The following is a 17,307-nucleotide window of genomic DNA, read 5'->3' on the forward strand; positions in this document are numbered from 1 at the left end:
GGAGTCAAAATAGCTGAAAACACACCCAGCAAGTCTGGAACTGGATCAAGTCCATATAAACCTGCAGATCTGCTCGTCTGCTGCTTCGACTGGAATGCAGAACTCTTTACTCACAGAGCCAAACACAGACACGCCTGTGTGGGTGAAATACTTCGGAGGATTTGTACACGGAACCTGATCTACGAGGAACACTTGTCCTCTTTAAGCTCATCAAGACAACACCTGCAAGCACTTCAGACTACTTTGGCATCCCCACATCTGTCCTCTCCGGAAGTTCCCTGAACTAAAAGGGAACGACCGCATGGAGGAAAAACGCCGTAGAACGACCCAAACATCAAGACAGCTTAGCAAAGCTTGCTCCTCATCTCTGCTCCTCGAAGACTCGCAGCTCAAGGTTCTATTAGCTGCTTGTGGAATATTGCACCAGATTTTGGAAAGTAAGATGGTACCTCTGGCTCATCTGCATATACTGTATATATTATTTTTATGTATTTATTTTTTGTCCATAATTAAGCAGTATAAGAGCAAGAACTGTTTATTAAAGGTCCCGCCAGCTGATGAGGTGTGTATTTTCTCCTGGATTATTTGACGATGATGATGGTGATGATGATGATGATGATGATGATGGAACTCACCCTGTAAGCTTTAACAAATCGAACGAAAACAGGGAAGAAGACTGAGGGAGGAGTTGTTTTGGCGTTCTCGCCGAAGAACTTCACCGCCTCGTCGAAGGCGTCCTGGAGGGGACAAACGAAACATTTAGATGACTTCATCTCCGCTTCAGCGCGCACGATAGAGCAAATCACACGGCAGCGGCGAGGTGTGCTTATGTCACCTGTGCAATCTTGGCGTCGTCCTGCAGCTTCTTCAGCTTGCTCTCGTTTTGTGCGATGAAGTCTTTGAGCATGGTGTTGTGGCCGTGGATGCTGTACTCTCGTTTCGTCAGCTCCATGCCTCTGTTCAACTCCTTCACATCCAGCAGGACGTTTTCCAACGACACTGAACACAAGCGGCGGCGTGAGCATCGTGCAACCCCCCCTCCCCCCCCACTGATCGAGCCCGTGTGATCAGTGCGACTCACCTGCTGCAGCTTTCTCCACGTAGTGCAGCTCGTTGTAGAAGAGAGAAACCTGCACGTATTTCTCCTTCACCACATTGGCTATGTAGTGCAAGAGCGTCAGCTTGCGGTCCGTCGACTTGGTATCAAGGAGCTGAAAGTGAAGCGTATGAGAGGAGCCACAACTCAAGACAACAAGAAATCCCCCCCAAGGCTTTAGGACGAGGGATCCTACCAAGTCTAAACTCTGCAGCTTGAATCCATACACCGCTCCTCTTTTGCTGCTGTTCATGTAGTTTCCAAGTGCCAAGATAATCTGATGAAGAGGAAACACGACGAAACAAAAACGTGACAAAAAGCACAACCACGCGTTTTAGCGTCGCGTTCAAATACCGACGGACGAACTACCTCGAGGATTTTCTTCAGCTTTTGTGACGACTTGATGGACACGGACGCAGCGATGACGGCGTGAATTTGCTGTTGTTGGGGAACAAAAATCAACGGCGTGAGAAGGCAATAAAGGCGCAGCATCACAAACACGCCTTCCGTCGTGTGAAGTAGCATCACAGAAACGCTCCCGCTCACCGGCGTTAGCATTTGCACGCTCTCACAGAAGTTGCCAATGAAGGCCATGATGGTCATCTTCTGCATGAGCCGCTCGATTTTGCTGAACTGCATCATGAAGCGGTCCTCGTCTGTCAGACTCTCCAGAGGCTTGCGCTCCTTCTCAAACTGCCGAAGCGCTTTGATCTCAATCTCCGTGGGCTGGAAGCGCATCAGACATTCTACGAAATCCACTGGCAGAGTTCGTAGGTCGAAGCTGGAAGACAGGGGGGGGGGGGCAAAGACAAATAATATAAGCTAAAAATAAGAGAACATCTGACAAACAAATGATTTTGGTATTCAAACCAAATCTAGTTTTGAAGAGGTTTACATCTGAATGGCTTTGCAGATCTCCTCGGACGTCTTGCCCACTTTCCTCAGCGTGATTGCGAGGTTCTTTGCTCTGTTGGAGTCCAATAGCGTAACCTTGTTGGGCCCCTTCTGGATGACCTTCTGCTTGCTCATCGTGAGGTCGATTGCTGGGCCCTGGGCCTTCGTCTTAAACATCTCCTCAAACTCGTCCACGTTCAGGTCCTGAAAGGAAGCGACAAAGAGTCATTTCACATTCGAAATGAAGAAGCGGCTCTCCCGACTGAGAAGAAGACTCCCACCTCGAGTATCCTCTCGTCGTCAATCTCATTGAAGACGGTGCCGTTGATCTGGTTCGGCTTCAGGGCGACCCAGTTGAAGACGGGCATTCGGAACTTTGTCTTGATGGGCTTCTTGATCTTAACAGCTACACAGGACACAGTGCAATTAGCGCAACGTCCTTGTGCACACACACACACACACACACACACTATTAAGGCGCATTCACACTCTGGCAAATTTGGTTGGATTAAAATTAACTCTGGACCAACTGCTCTGCTAGTCTGAACACTGCTCTTCAGTCAATGGTGCGCTCAAAACAAGCAGGAACAGAAGGGTCAGAGTTCACATCCCAGCGGCCTGGTGCAGTTTGACAATGCAGCTTCTTTGTGAATTTTGAGATGGTAAAAAGGGTAAAAGTTCAGTTGCACATTGTGATCTGCATCTTTTGGTTCCATCTTAAAAGTGCCAGAGTGGACATTGACTGAACTGACAATAAACAAATATCTTATAAAATTCTGTTTCGGTCCGGATCAAAGAGAGCCCGACCACAAGTGTGAACACACTCATGTCTACGCACATGCAGGTGTGATTGGGGACACAATGGCATCACAAAAACATTCCTCCCTGCTTCAAAGTGCTCATTTAGTTTCCTTCCTTTTACACCGAACCAAGAGCAACCCTCGTGGCGCCTCAGGCAGTGACGCATTGTTTAAGGTCAGGAGGCGCGGCGAGGATTTTCTACCTGGCGCAGCGACAGACATAATTGGACAGATTGGGACTATATGCGGCGCCTCGCCTCACTTGAAGTTGAATACCGAGCCGGTGAAAGAAAGATGAGGCTGGAATGGAAAAGGTGAACATAAATAAATCATGAAGCCAATTCCCAATCCATCTTCTGTGTGCAACAGCAAGGTCGTTGTGCTCAGCATGCAGCCGCCACTCCCACACTAATTCAAACAAGCACACACACACTAACAAAAACCTACAGCGAGGTGTGATGACAAAGCATGCAGACGTTTGAAATATGGTATTTTCTTTGTTGTGTGAAATTAAGTCATACTGGAAGCACCACAGGATATATAAAGACAAAATGTTTTTAGGAATTCGTTTCATCGGCATTTCTTTAGAAAAATATGTTGTCAATGAAGCGTAATTATGAGGCTTGGAAATTAAATTACGCATTACTCTTTCCTGCCGCAGATAAGTGGCAGGAAATGAGAGAATATGAGAGATATGAGAGAAAATACCATTTCCAAAACATGTGATGAAGGAAGGGAGAAACGACAAGCAGAACCTACAGAAAAGCTTGATGGGTCCCTCTGGTCGGCAGAAAAAGAAACAATCCAAAGACAAATCATTACGAAGAGCGTTAGTGCGAATTGTAAAAATCTGAATCTCAAACACACCGACGGTAAAGGATCTCGCGGTTTACTGGCTGATGGAAGCAGCAACGCCGGCGGGTAACATTCATCTGAACAAGTGGAGCGTCATCTGTTGGACTTGATTTACTTTCATACCAGGCTGGACATGTAGCATCTATCTGCTTTGCACTGCTCTACTCCACCAGCCAGTGAACCTCGGAAAAGCACGGAGAGGCGGACGAACTACAAGCCGCTGCAGGTCGGGTGCGTTCACACACATGCAGTAAAAACCTTCCAGCGGCGCCTCCAGCCGTGGAGCCAACACCTTTAGCGCATTCCCAGTCGCCAGAATGCTGTTAGAGAATATTCAACCTGCAGGACCTTTACTGGCGATGATTGTCAAACCTTTCCAGACAAATTCACACGATGCTCAGAACCCGTTCAGCACAAAATCAGTCTCTCATGGTTCTATAGTCACTCGGTGGTGCAGCAGCAGCAGCGTGTTTAAGGGAAGCCAGAAGTGACACGTTTTTCTTTCAGTGAATGAAGGGACGAGCAACTTTAGCAATAGAGTAGGCTGCAACTTACAGAAGTAATCATTTCTGTATATAACATGTATAAAACCATTAAAGGAGCACGTTTAATAACCCTACCTGCCAAGCCAGAGTTCATTATGACAGTGGGTGTCCCACTGCCGGGTATTGGGGGGGGCCCTGGAGGAGGTGGCGGAGGCGGAGGTGCTGACATCGCTGAGGCTGGACCTGGAGGAGGAGGTGGAGGTGGAGGAGGAGGTGGCGGTGGAGGAGGAGGAGGTGCTGCTGCCGGAAAGGTTGAGCATGGGCCATTTGACACTGACGGAGGAGAGACAGTAAACAAATGCAGCGTGTGTAAATCATCTCCTCTGTTCTCGCTCCTTTCTGCAGGACATGACAGATCACACGCAAAATCAAACATACGTGTTCCGTTCGCCGGCAGCGGAGGGGGAGGAGGTGGAGCGGGCAAGCCTGCTACCCCTCCCACAAAGTTCGGATCAACCATTCCCCCGCTTCCTCCCAGCACAGAACCCTGAAAGCCCTCCACACCAGAGGGGGGGGAGGGCAGGATGGAGATGTCACCGTCGCCCTTTTTGTGGATCTTGATGGTGCCTTGCTTCTCGAGCTCGTGAATCTTCTTCTCCAGCTTACTCTGACGCAGGATGGCCTCGTCCTTCTCCTTCAGCATGTGCCGCAGCGAGTGCACCTGGGAGCTGGTGTCTTTGTACACTTCCTGAATGAGAGAGTGCCCATTGCCACGTCTTAACACTCGTGTTACGCAGCAAAGTCTTTGCTTCTGTACTAAATGTTCAGTGAGTCTGACCCTCATGGATTCAAGGTCCTTGTTCCTCTGCATCAGCTGCTTCTCCAGCTCCACAATCTTGCACATGGCCTCATTCTCCATGTCCTGCAGCTTCTCGGTCATCTGCAGGTACGATGTCCAATAGGAAAAAGTGACGCATGGTGATGCAATCTAGCTGTTGTGACGTTAACACCCATTCTACAATGACTAAATCCTGACAGGCACTGATGCAGAGGACTTAACATCATAATGTTTCCAGAATAAAACTAATTATGGGAGCTTAAAAGTTTACAAAATGAGTATGCACGCCTCGGCCTGTTGAAAGGGGCTCCAGCAGCGTTTTCATGGCGGCTGACGGCTACAGGAAAGCATGAGATCATGGTAAGTCTCATGCTGAGAGGACACTGAGATAACAAGCAAGCGTGACAGAGCTTCAAACCGCCTGACTTGTACCGCAGCAGCTCCCCTCGCTATCCGCATCCGGAACGGAGACCGAGGAGTCAGTGTTGTGGATTTTCACAAAGTGAAATCAATTGCCACAAGCACTCACATGTGACATGTTCTCCTCCAGCTCCTCCACGCGCTCCAGGGCAGCGTTTTTGGTCTCGGCATCCTCCAGAAGGGCTCCGACATCAAACACGTTATCCAAGTAGGCCTGGATCTGGACCTGCAGCTTGTCGCTCTCTGTATGCTTTAGTTTCTAGAAGACACAGATGCTGTGATGTTTAGAGCGTGGCGGGCGGAGCAGAAACCGATGAGCGGTGGCGTTTCTGCTGTGATGACACACTTAGGTAAACATTAAGAGTCTGTCTGGACGTTCGTGTCTCAACTCACGTCTAAGTATTCGTCCAGACACAGCTTAGTGAAGTCAAACTGCAGATGAACTCTGAAGTTCATGTCCTCGACGGAGTGAACGACGATGTTGATGAACTGCATACAGGCCACCTGGAGAACGGGAGCGCTTTGTAAACGGAGCTTTAACACAGCAAGGGCTGCAAAGAGAGAAGCTTAACGCGACCAACAGTGACAAGGCTGCATGCTTGGTATCAGATCCACTTCGTTTTAATATTCCACTGAAAACATTTGACTGAATCGACATTATTATCGCTGCTTGGATGTGAAACAACACACACACACACACACAGGCTTCATGAACTACAGCATGGCAGCTCTGTCTGTTTGCTCCGGTCCCACCGCGGGGCTCTGGGTCAGAGCAGAACTTTATTTTACTTTTATCTGCAAGGCAGGGCTCCTTGTTGAGGGCCACTCCTATTTGATGCACTTTTGTGCGGCAGTGAGGAAATCACAGGATTCTGCCAGAGACTAGATAGTTGTGTGAGTATACGCATCTCAAAAGCGACCGTCCTCTTCATGGAGCTGCTCTTTGACTTTGGACAAACATGAGGACACACCAATACTTCTCACCGGCTGAAAACTGAGTCTTCTTTTTATTTCACATCCTCCGTGTTCCCATCTAACCCAGCGTTTACCGTTAGTCCCAATTAGGCTCTAAACATCCCCTCATCTCTGGTTCAGGATGTTTGAGGCATTACAAGTGTGATCAATAAGCCATTAAGACTGTGTGTGTGTGTGAATATACCATGAAGTCAATGTTGTTGTCCTCATTTTTGAAATACTCCATTAGCTTCTCAAACCGCTGTGTCTCCACACACACCTGTAAAACAAACCACAGGCATCAGTGACATCATCTATTCCTGAGCTGCATCCATGTCCAATACTGATTGGGGTTCAATTCTTCACTGGGTGTTTGCTCTGCCAGCAAGGCAGAGAGACACACTCCAGTTCAGGCAGTTCATCTGGAGGTCAATGAAGGAGATGGAGCGTGATAACGAACTGAGGTGGAAGGGATGCGGGCGTGCGTGTGTGTGCGTGTGTGTGTGTGTCCAAAAACGTCTCAGTAATGTTTTCAACTGCCAGCACAGAAACACAAATTCACTTACTGAGGATCCTCTACTGTGGGAGCAAGAGACACATTTAGAAGTTAATACATGATTTAAGATTATTTAAGTCCGTATTAACTCTATCTTGTTGCAGTAATTGCTTATCTGCAAATATATTCTATCTACGCCAACTATCCGAAAGACATCTCGTCAGTACGTGAGAGATGTGCACACAAACGCCCATCTGAGACGCATCATGTTCCGAGTTCATCTTGTCGCCATGGAAATGAAGAAAACCAACGCACAAACAATACAAGTTCACTGCAACAGAATGTGGTTGTTGTGTGTAGAAAGTTGAGTGGAAAAAAATGGTTTGGCTCCAGAAAAGAAAAAGCCAAATGAGCAGAGCCGTGGTGTGTCCCACTCCTCGCTTTGTTCACAAAATCAACAACAACACTCAGCAAACAGGATCCAGACGCCTCCCAGCTGATCGGGTGACTCGAACCTTCATCTCATTAGACGAGCCGCGTTCTCCCTCAGCCTTTATTCTCCCACAAAAGCCGCTGAGCAATACTCAATATTTCATTCAAAGGTGTAAATATTGCATTGAAGGGGTCTTGCTGTTAGCACCCACTCCATCAGAAACCTCCCACTCCATTAAGGCAGCCAGAATATCTCATCCAGTCAGGGCAGGATCCGACAGGGCTTTCTGGCATCTTCCTATGACCTTTGATGTGTCTCTCCCGAATCCCATTTGAGCACACGTAATTGTTTTCTGTGTGAGGCGGCTAAACTGCTGCCCGTCATCTGCGAACAATAGAGCGCGACCCGATCCCCTTCTCAGGAATGTTCGAATCTGCTGCTCTCACAAGCATTCTTCCAGGCCTGAGTCACTGCTCGAAACTGCACAGTGGAAATGTAATGACATATATGTATGTCTCCTCAAGCCCCCCCCCCCCCCCCCACCCCCGCTCACCCTCCCCGCGCAGGCTGTACCTCCTTAAAGTTGTCGAACGCAGAGAGAATAATTTCGTGGCCTCCTCTCACGAGACAGACTGCCGCCAGGAGTTCCAGGACCAGAGCTTTAGTTCTGCAGAACAGGGAGAAGACAAAGGCGGGAAAGCTTCCTAAATGACAAGCGGCAGTGCTGCAGCAAACGTTTAACACGGATCTATTACAGTGTTTACTACCAAGAATATTGTTATTAGCAGTGCTTAAAATAAAATGAAATAAAAAGACTTTCGTGTCTGTGTCGGTTGTGGAATCCCGTGTGCCTGGAACTGTTCCGTTCGTGCGAGGATTTTGCGGCCCGGATGAGACGCTATGTGACATGTGATGTGTCGTATCTCCGCGTGCGCTTCTGAGGAAACAGTTGGGCCTCGGGACACGAAGTGAAAACACGCACAGAGGCAGAGAGAGAAGGGAGCCCTTCTGCCGAAGCAGATGTCAGCGTAGTGGAGCGTGTCCAGAGTGCCCTGGCCCGTCTGTCGGCACGAATGTGGCCCCCGAGCAGCAAAGACACTCACTCTGCACCGCCGTGTCGGCGCACCGGGGCTAAAGTTGCGTTCGGAATGCTCCATTATGGACCGGAGTCTTCTTCCAGATCCAACATAACAAATCTTCTGCCATTGTGTTTTATCCATACGGTGTGTGGATACTTATCAATATTTAGACGTTCATGCAGCTAAAGACTAAAAGACTACACACGTCACATTTCAAAAACTTACCTCGGGTTTTTATTGTTGAGACTTAGTGCAATTTCATTCACAGCATGTGGATGTGACATGACCATGTTGAAGCCATACTGGAGGATGACAAACACAGGATGGGATTAAGACTGACATGCACAAAAGGCATCTACAACAACAACAAAAAAGCAAGGCACTGCATTCCACTGCATGATAAATGTGACACTGAGAATAAACGGAGGGAACAAAATGGATTTGACTTCAGCAGATAGCTGCGCTTCTGTCCTACGAGGACTGACCTGATAGTTCATGACAGCACGAAGGCACATGATGCAGACGTGGACGTCGTCTTTCTTGCAGACCAGCCTGGAGTTTTTCAGAGTCCTCCGGCTTGGAAGCGTGTTGTAACTAGAACAGAAGGTGGAAGTGGCAAAAACAGCTCAGTAATAAAAGGGAAACGAGGTTGTTCCACTTCATCAGGTTGAGCCTATGAGTTTCCAACCACAAACACCAGACCGCTGGATAATCACAGCACAGATGGCATGAATGAGCCTCCATCACACGCCACCTCCTTCACATTGGGATGCTATTAAACTGCCAAGACACCTTACATTAGCACGCACAAAGGCCGCATAATCTAGAGCCTCGGCGGCGGCGGCCACGGGATGCCCTCTTTGGATAGTTGTACTTGTACGCCTTTCACAAAGATATCACTGAAATCTGGCACAATAGACGCCATCATTTGTATGCAGCGTGGCGCCTGTGCTGCTTCACGTGAACAACAAGACCTTTTCCTTTTTTTTTTCCTGGTGCTGCTTTGACAATAAAAAAACCAAAAAGAAACGCTGGAGCAGCAGCACCACCGGGTCATATTCAGAGCCACTCGGAAGAAAACAGTTTATTTTCAGACTTTCGTCACGAGGTTCTGAATAAAGGAGCGTCTCCGGGCTGCAGATTGACTCACTGATTCATTTCAGCATCCAGGTCTGAAGGCGTGACTTCTCTATGAGTCACAACACGAGTTCGAAAAAGTTCGATCATCTGAAAAAAAAGTTTCAAGATCGTTTCATCTTGAAACTTTGTCTGTAATCATTTTAAAAACTAAGAGAATGTCTGACTTATATTATGTCTATTTGTTTGATGTGTTCTATCGACAGGATGTGGTGCCAGTCAGATACAACCCGAATCACAGGAGTTCATTCAGGGCTCGTCTTGCTGATTCATCGGCCCTGTAAACGGAGGCGTGGCACAGTAAAGGAAAAAAACGAGCAACAATACGTCTTTATCTCAAACTGAGGTACCGCAATAAGCTTTATTACATAACACCAATAAAATGTCCAACTTTGACCTGCTTTGACTTGCCTCAAGTTACTCAACCAAGCTTTACCCACCACGTCAGATAAGAGCTTTTAACCTGCATTCCGTCAAATGAAAATGTTTTTTTCATTTCCTGAGGTGATCAGATCCGACAGTCCAAAAGAAAAACCATCACCATAAGCAGGGCTGAGACACTATAGCATGAAGAGGGGGGGCTTTCACTAAGTTACGCCACAGACAGACATCGACTACAGACTACACCAGGGGTGGGCAAACTTTTTGACTCGCGGGCCACAACGGGTTCTAAAATTTGTGTGAACCAATATAAACGGCATGTAAATGTCATTACATGAAAGGATTTGGCCTTTTACAGGTAGCATTACAGGGTAAAATTTGATATAATTTGGACAAGTTCGGCGGGCCGGATTAGAAAGCCCAAGGGGCCGCTTATGGCCCCCGGGCCGTAGTTTGCCCATGTCTGGACTACACACAGATCTAACTACAGTCACAGCTGCTGCTAACTCTGTCTTTGCTCTTCACACATACCGTCTCATCTGAGAGCACTTTGGGCAGCTCAGCGCGCTCGCCGTCCTTCAGGGCGGCATTTTGAAAAGGACACAGAGACTCCGTGTGATTCAAGAATGATAAAACCACATTCATTTGGTCTGAGCCTCATTATTAGAAACATCTCAGAGGTAACGGTTCTTAAATACAGAAGACTGTTAGAAGCTGCGTAATCTGTCCTCCGTAAAATCCTTTGCTTCTACAGGGCCTGTGCAGAAACCGGGCTCGCTCCTGCACATGGCATTTAGAGAGCCACACAAGAAGCACAATGAGGGCAGAAAAACCAATTTGCTGGAAGGAAAAGAGGGATTCAGACCGAAGCGCAGGAGGGGAGGTTGACAGTACAAATAATTCACATCCCAGACACAAGAGGACGGGACAAAAAAAATGGGCCGTAGTAGCAGGGGGGTACAATGTACAATGAGGTAGAGGAATGTTGTGTGTGTGTGTGTTTTGAGGGAGCAGGGATGTGAACCAAAGAGAACCTGCCTGCTGTCAAGGACTGGCAGAAAGAAGAGAAGATGACTATGGAGGAAGGCCAGGACAGAAGATACTGTTATCCTCACCAGAGACCTGCTGGATGCATCCGGAGGCCTGACATAGTTGGATGTCAGAAAATGTATCGTACAGGGGTGGGGGGGGCTTCTACAAACTAAAACATTCCCACAAAAGTGTGCAATTATATTTGGAGTTTGGAATTTCTTATTATCCAAACCTGGTATGTTCCGCTGTACAAACACGACACGAGTCTGTACATGTACGAAAGCAAACTGTTCAAAAACGGTCTCGTTCATTTATTGTGACTCGAGAGCGCAAGTGAGTGGAAGTGTTTTTTATAGCAGTTTCTTTGTTAATGTGTTAAATAGTCAAGTAATGAAGTGAACGGGACCAAAACCTCGATAGAATGACAGAGGATTAGTGAAATAATGCACAACCGAATGGAATTTGTGCTTCAGCGCGTACGTATATTAGAATGGGCCTCAGAATCGGATCACGGCGATCGGCGTTCAAATGAAAAAGAAAAAAAAGATTTACTCCATGAAAGAGACCTTTGGTATTCAACGCCGTCATCTGTCACGTGAAAAACTGCAGTGAATAATCGAGTTTGATAATCCAAATTAGTGAGACAAATAGTATTGTGTGCTCTGCTGCAGAAATGTGTTTTAAGCCCTTTAAAGCCGTACAGACCTCGTGAAAGGGGTTTCCAGGGCCTCATATGAAAAGTGTGACTTCTGAAAAGAATCGCAATAAAACTTGATTGATCCAGCTAAACTTTGGATACGAACAAAAGAAAATCAAAAATAAAATAAAAGACAAATTAGCTGGGGAAAAAAAGCAAGGAATCACAAAAGCACACGTCTCTTTAACAATCATTAAACGTGTGCGTCGTACCGTAACGTGGACTGTCGCCCCACACGTGTGATGCCATTCCCAGTGATGGGCGATGGCAGAGTGTTTCCTCCGTGTAAGTCTTCTATAGATCGGCTCCAGGGCTTCGACTCCAACATGGCCTCTGGGCTGTTCTCCAAACCTTCTCCATCAAATCTATCGCACCATGAAAACAAGACACAAAGCAGGAAGCCAAACACTGAAAGATTAGACTGGTGTCGGCAAAACCTCTCTTACTGCACGTGGCAGTATCGGTCACGTACTCCAGGTTCGAAGTTTAGACATAATACAGCAGGTACACCAAAGGTCTCGTGGTTTGTTTTCCTTGGCAGAGACAGGATCCCGTTCAGTTTTTAGACTTGCTTGTTTCCATGACTTTAAATACTGCTGCCATGGAACGGAGGGTAAACACGCTTTTACGGCAAGCCATTCATAATGTGGACAGACCCTAATGACATATGGTAAAGTGGAGGAGTGAATTAAAATGTAACGACGTGGCTCTTTTTGCCCTGAGCGGAGACCTTGTGACTAATAATCATCTATGAATAGAAGGCTACGGTTGTTTCACAGAGCGCCAATGTGTCAGCTGCGGGTCCCGAGTGACTCAGTGTTTCTGACGGCCTGGCAGCAACGGTGTCGGCGGTGCGTGGAGACGCAGCAGCGGCCGTGCAGAATGGCCAGCATTATGTGGCTCTGACTATAGGCTACGGTGGCAGAGGGAGACGGCGATGGTGGCGACTTACGTGACGGCATACTGTGCAAAAGAAAGATACTCCACCAGCACGTCCAGGCCTTTGTTGTCGTCATTCAGGAACTCTCTCACCCACCTGAAGAACGACGAAACAGCAGATTAATTCAGCAAAAGATCCGCCCAGTCATTACGGTGGTGGAGGCTTTCACGAGCATCCGGAACAAAGGGTCATCATTTTCATGTCTAAGTGGAATTTACAAAAGCGCTAACGTGCTAATCTGGAGATTCTCCTTTGATGCCGCGACCAGGACCTTATGGAACATTTTGAGGCCGTTTGTGTTCGTGTCTCATCGTGACTTTTGCTATTTCTTGGGAGGGTTATGTTTTTAACTAGCATCTGTTGTTTTGTCTGATTTTTAGCAGATTACACAAAAACTACTACAGATAATGGTGAAACTGGTCGGCAACATGAGCCGCGTGATCTGACGACATGTCAGAGGAGCTCTGGATAAAACGGGCTGCGAGTCAGTTTTTTTCCCATAATTCCATTATCATTGTGAGATTTTGAGGCTTTTTTCCCCAACATTGGCTCTCACACAGAAACTGCTTGACAAATGACCATGAATGAATCTTTTTTCCCCACTTTAAGATTATTGCATCTTTATTGTTTGGTTGATTCTAGAAATGTAGACTCGATTTGGTTTGCAGATTTGATTTAATGAAGGCGGTTGCTGATGCGTTCTGATAAATGTCAAACTAGTTTTATGTCTTACACACAATAAAATAAAATAAAAATATTTAAATGGTCATGTGAGTCTTAAAATCTGGGAAAATCCTTTCCCAGATCACATCAAGATATTTTTGAATCTTCTCACAATATGCCGCCATTGTCCCTCTATGACCTTGGATGACAGATGGGGGGGGGGGGCATATTTGCAAGCACTGTGAGTGTCTGTGTTAGTGTCTTTTTTGCATGACTGCTCCGTGATTAGGGCGTAAACGCGACGCCTCTGAGCAGTACAGCTTCAGTGAAGATGCGAGACACGACTGCTTTAAACATCAACGAGCTGTTTTGTTTTATTGGCTCTCCTGTAGTGTAACTAGACGAGAGCAAGTACAAGCAAATGTGACTGTCCAGAAAAGCCGTGTCAGGCTCGGCCTGTTGTGTTTTAAAAGGCCTTGGGGGTGTGGCCTTGTCGGGCCACATGGTAATCATTACCACAGGATGCTAGGCAACAATCCTCCCATTCACCACATGTTGTTGACCAGTGAGCAACATGTGAGGAACAGGCCGGCAGGCGGGGGGCCAGGCTCATCATTAGCAGCTCTCATGCAGGGACAATCTGACTATTATACACACCCTACAATACATGATGTATATTCCACTGTTCCAGCCCTGAAGAGAAGCGCTAATCATTCACCCTAAGCGGGTGACATCTTGTAACCCTCCCCAGCCGCTCTCGTAGTTTGTCGATCTCGCTTGCCTCTTTGTCTAAGCTTGATTAGGTAGATTATTTATGTAATCTAATTGAAACAGCGTAAGGGGTCTAAAGAGAATTAATCCACGCATCTAATTCTTCAGATGACTTGTCAGATGGGCATCCTGTCTGGCTGTGGTTGGAGTTTGAGGAACGCAATCAGATCGATGTGCAGCGTAAGATGTCAGTGAGGCAGACAAATTAGAGGAAAGACATGTGTGTGTGTGTGTGTGTGTGTCTGTGTGTGTGTGGGAGGGAATTAAAAGAAACGTTTCTCACATATGTTTGCATTTGAGCTCTTGAGACGATTGTGTAACCGGAGTGTGTCTGCATCTTTGCTGTCTCAACAGTCTGCAGCTAACAGATGCTCTCCAGGCAGCCCCTTCCTGTCCTCAACAGGGTCCCGATGTCTCCTGTGGCCGCCCACCCCCAACATCCCTTCCAGCTGCTAACCCCAATTCTGATTCTCACCAAAGACCCCCGGAGCATTATGGTCTATCGATGCACCTCGTTCATTCGGGGGCTCAACAACAAGCCCAGGGAGTAAATGTGATCCATTTCTAAATGACGCTGCCAGAGATGGTTGCAAACTATCATTTGTAAAGTTGTGCATTTCTGTTTTTATTCTAACGCGACACAATGATGTCTTTCAGGATGAAGTAACCCCATTAAAGCCAGAGGTTATGTTCTGCATCCCTGCATTAAATGAAATCATCCATTATCTGTTCCTACTTTTTTTTACGCATGATTTTCCTGCCTTGAGAAATGTGTCCCCTGGTTACTACGGTTCCCAGAATGTATTAGGCCTCATTACTGTTGCTGAAGCTAATCCATCATAGTCTGCTCAACTATCGCGCTCTCTAATCACAGACAGGCCCCGTGATCTGCAGCAAGACAAGCCACTGATCCGCTGCGCGATGCTCGCTGAGATATCGATCTTCCTTCGAGGGCTTGACTGCATGGCACTGAATCGATATCAGATGCAGCAGGTCGAGGCCCGTTATCCTGGACTAGCTGGAATCGCACATTACTGTTTTTAAATCAGCCATTTAAATCATGCAAACTTGAACAACTTCTACTATGTTATCTCTTTAGAACGCACAAGGCGGAAAACGGAACGATGAAGATGTGCAGATCAGCTACCGCACCCTTCCAGAGGGTGCTCGTCTGTCAGCCGCCCAAAACAATCAATCGATTCATCTTTTCTCCATCGCCACATGGCTTTCTGTGCAACATTAGGCCAGAGGCCGCAAGACGAGTGGGGGATGGTTGTGAGTGGTTCGCGTCGACATCTGCATCTCCGGGTGTCTGGAATGTCAGACCCCCCCCCCACCCCTTGCATCTAATATAACCAAGTCCCAGACAGCCAGCGCCACACCGTGCAAACTTCACACAATCCTGCATTGACTCACCCTATATGATTTGTCCGTAACGAGATTTCCAGTTCTCTCAGGACTTGGGTTGACTCCTGAACTCTCCGTCTGAATTTCTGAGGAAGGAAAGAATTGGGAGGGTTAATATTTGATTATTCCAAATGTGAACCAGGAAGCAAACCTTTCCAGCAGAAGAGTCAGGAAACAGGCGTAAACACAAAGCAGAGAGTGATATTATATGATTTTAAAAAGGAAAAAAGAAAAATAACTTTTTTTTGGGGGGGGTGGACTTTTCAGTTGCCAGTAACTATTCAATAGGCTAAAAAAAAAAAAGCGCTGACTCACTGGAAACCGAATATGGCACAGCTCCTTTTGTCATGTTTGCTCGCATCGGCCCTTCATAGAGCTGCAATCCCTGCTGGCAGCCGTGTGAAAAGATCAAGTAACCCACTTGATTATCTCTCGGGCCCCGTGAGGACAAATGGCAGCCTCACAAAACACACAAACACACTCTTGGTCACGCTACAGTCCTTTTTTTTTTGGTTTTGATAGAACGGCAATATATTGACCAGAGAGGACGGAGCAATAGCAAATGGCCACAAAGCGGAATGGAACCAGCAAACAGTTCCTATGAGTTCCCAGAGCGCACTGCGGCTTTAAGAAAGAAGCGAGGGAGCAACATGGAGGCATGAGCTGCCAATTAATTACATAGAAAAACAACAGAGCAGAGAAAGCGAGTGGGTTCCACTTTCGTTTCATCCTTCGATGGGAGGTGGACTGAAAAGCTAAAACAAAAAGTCCCTCTGAGCTGTTACACAACCGCAGTGAACGCCCAGCGGTCACCAGGCAGGAGGCGGAAGTCCCTGGTGAGCGGGAGAGGAACTGTTGCATCAGAGAACACCATTCTGTCCTCGTGAGCTTTGAGTTATTAAAGTACGCACAATCTGAAATCTGCTCTCAAAAGCATTGTCTCCTTTCATACCAACAAATGCATCACTTTCATATTTGTTTTAACTTTAAAAAAAAAACCTTCAGTTACTTCTAAATCAAATGAATTAAATTGGGCTGATTTACTTTAATCGGTTCACAAGTTGTCTTTATCTTTTTAATCAACACTTTACACTCCTTGCCATATTATTATAAAGAAATAAAAATTAAACTATTAAAAACATTAAAAGCTTTTTAAAAAGCTCAAAAATCACCTTTTAACATAAAGCAAATAGGTATGTTATTATTTTAATGTATTTACAAGACACATTCCCATATATTTCAACAATAATACGGCCAAAATCCTGAGTTCATGTATTTTATAGATACTTATTTTACACGACATAAAAGTTCTCTGCATTGTAAACTTTATAACGAATAATCAGTTATAATGCTGAATTTGAGCGGAGCTGAAACTATTTCTCACTAAACCGATTTTCTCCTCAACTGAAAGTTAAATGATTATTTTGGCAACTCACGAAACATTTTTTAAGGTTTCCAACATAAACGCTCCCAGTAAAATGACCTCGATTTATGCTTTTCTCTGTTATAGATCATTCTTAAAAGGACATTCTTTGAGGTTTGGAGTGTTGGGAGAACAATAAAGACATCAACTTGGACCTTATAAAGCGTTAATAGCTGCTGTAATAACAACCTCCACGACAAACGGCCGGTAATGACAGTTAAACGGTTTCTTAGTCTTCGATAAGGGCTTTTCTGCTCTTCTTTTCTCGTTGACTTCATAGGGAGAAGAAGAAAGAGAAGCGGTCCAAGCATCCATCCAGGGTTGGGGGGGCCTGGATGGAAACCGAGCTCAGCCTGTTAACCTATTAACTTCCACAGAGAAGACATGTGAGACTATATTCCCATAGTTGAGGTCTCTCCCGCTGTAGTCTGTCTTTGGGCGTGTTTGGCACGAGAGCAGATGAGGAACAGAGTTTTTATTAGGGAGGAGGCCTTTGTGCATCTGTG

At 46.4% G+C, this 17,307-nt stretch overlaps 1 protein-coding gene across 1 annotated transcript in view; it reads right to left on the reverse strand.

Moving 5' to 3' along the window:
• Positions 1-17,307, reverse strand: part of fmnl2a (formin-like 2a) — a 37,775-nt gene that overhangs the window by 1,982 nt on the left and 18,486 nt on the right. Inside the window, exons 4-23 of the mRNA XM_068746687.1 lie at positions 15,388-15,464; positions 12,550-12,633; positions 11,810-11,962; positions 8,836-8,944; positions 8,576-8,652; positions 7,845-7,938; positions 6,548-6,622; positions 5,782-5,892; positions 5,498-5,647; positions 4,969-5,070; positions 4,686-4,878; positions 4,266-4,511; positions 2,272-2,396; positions 1,992-2,194; positions 1,643-1,877; positions 1,466-1,534; positions 1,293-1,373; positions 1,082-1,211; positions 836-999; positions 636-737 (exon numbers count right to left, since the gene is read on the reverse strand). Coding sequence (XP_068602788.1) covers positions 636-737; positions 836-999; positions 1,082-1,211; positions 1,293-1,373; positions 1,466-1,534; positions 1,643-1,877; positions 1,992-2,194; positions 2,272-2,396; positions 4,266-4,511; positions 4,686-4,878; positions 4,969-5,070; positions 5,498-5,647; positions 5,782-5,892; positions 6,548-6,622; positions 7,845-7,938; positions 8,576-8,652; positions 8,836-8,944; positions 11,810-11,962; positions 12,550-12,633; positions 15,388-15,464 — 2,580 coding nt within the window. The remainder of the gene's footprint in view (positions 1-635; positions 738-835; positions 1,000-1,081; positions 1,212-1,292; positions 1,374-1,465; positions 1,535-1,642; positions 1,878-1,991; positions 2,195-2,271; positions 2,397-4,265; positions 4,512-4,685; positions 4,879-4,968; positions 5,071-5,497; positions 5,648-5,781; positions 5,893-6,547; positions 6,623-7,844; positions 7,939-8,575; positions 8,653-8,835; positions 8,945-11,809; positions 11,963-12,549; positions 12,634-15,387; positions 15,465-17,307) is intronic.

Source organism: Brachionichthys hirsutus, chromosome 12 (assembly GCF_040956055.1).
Source record: "Brachionichthys hirsutus isolate HB-005 chromosome 12, CSIRO-AGI_Bhir_v1, whole genome shotgun sequence".
Taxonomy (NCBI): Eukaryota; Metazoa; Chordata; class Actinopteri; order Lophiiformes; family Brachionichthyidae; genus Brachionichthys; species Brachionichthys hirsutus.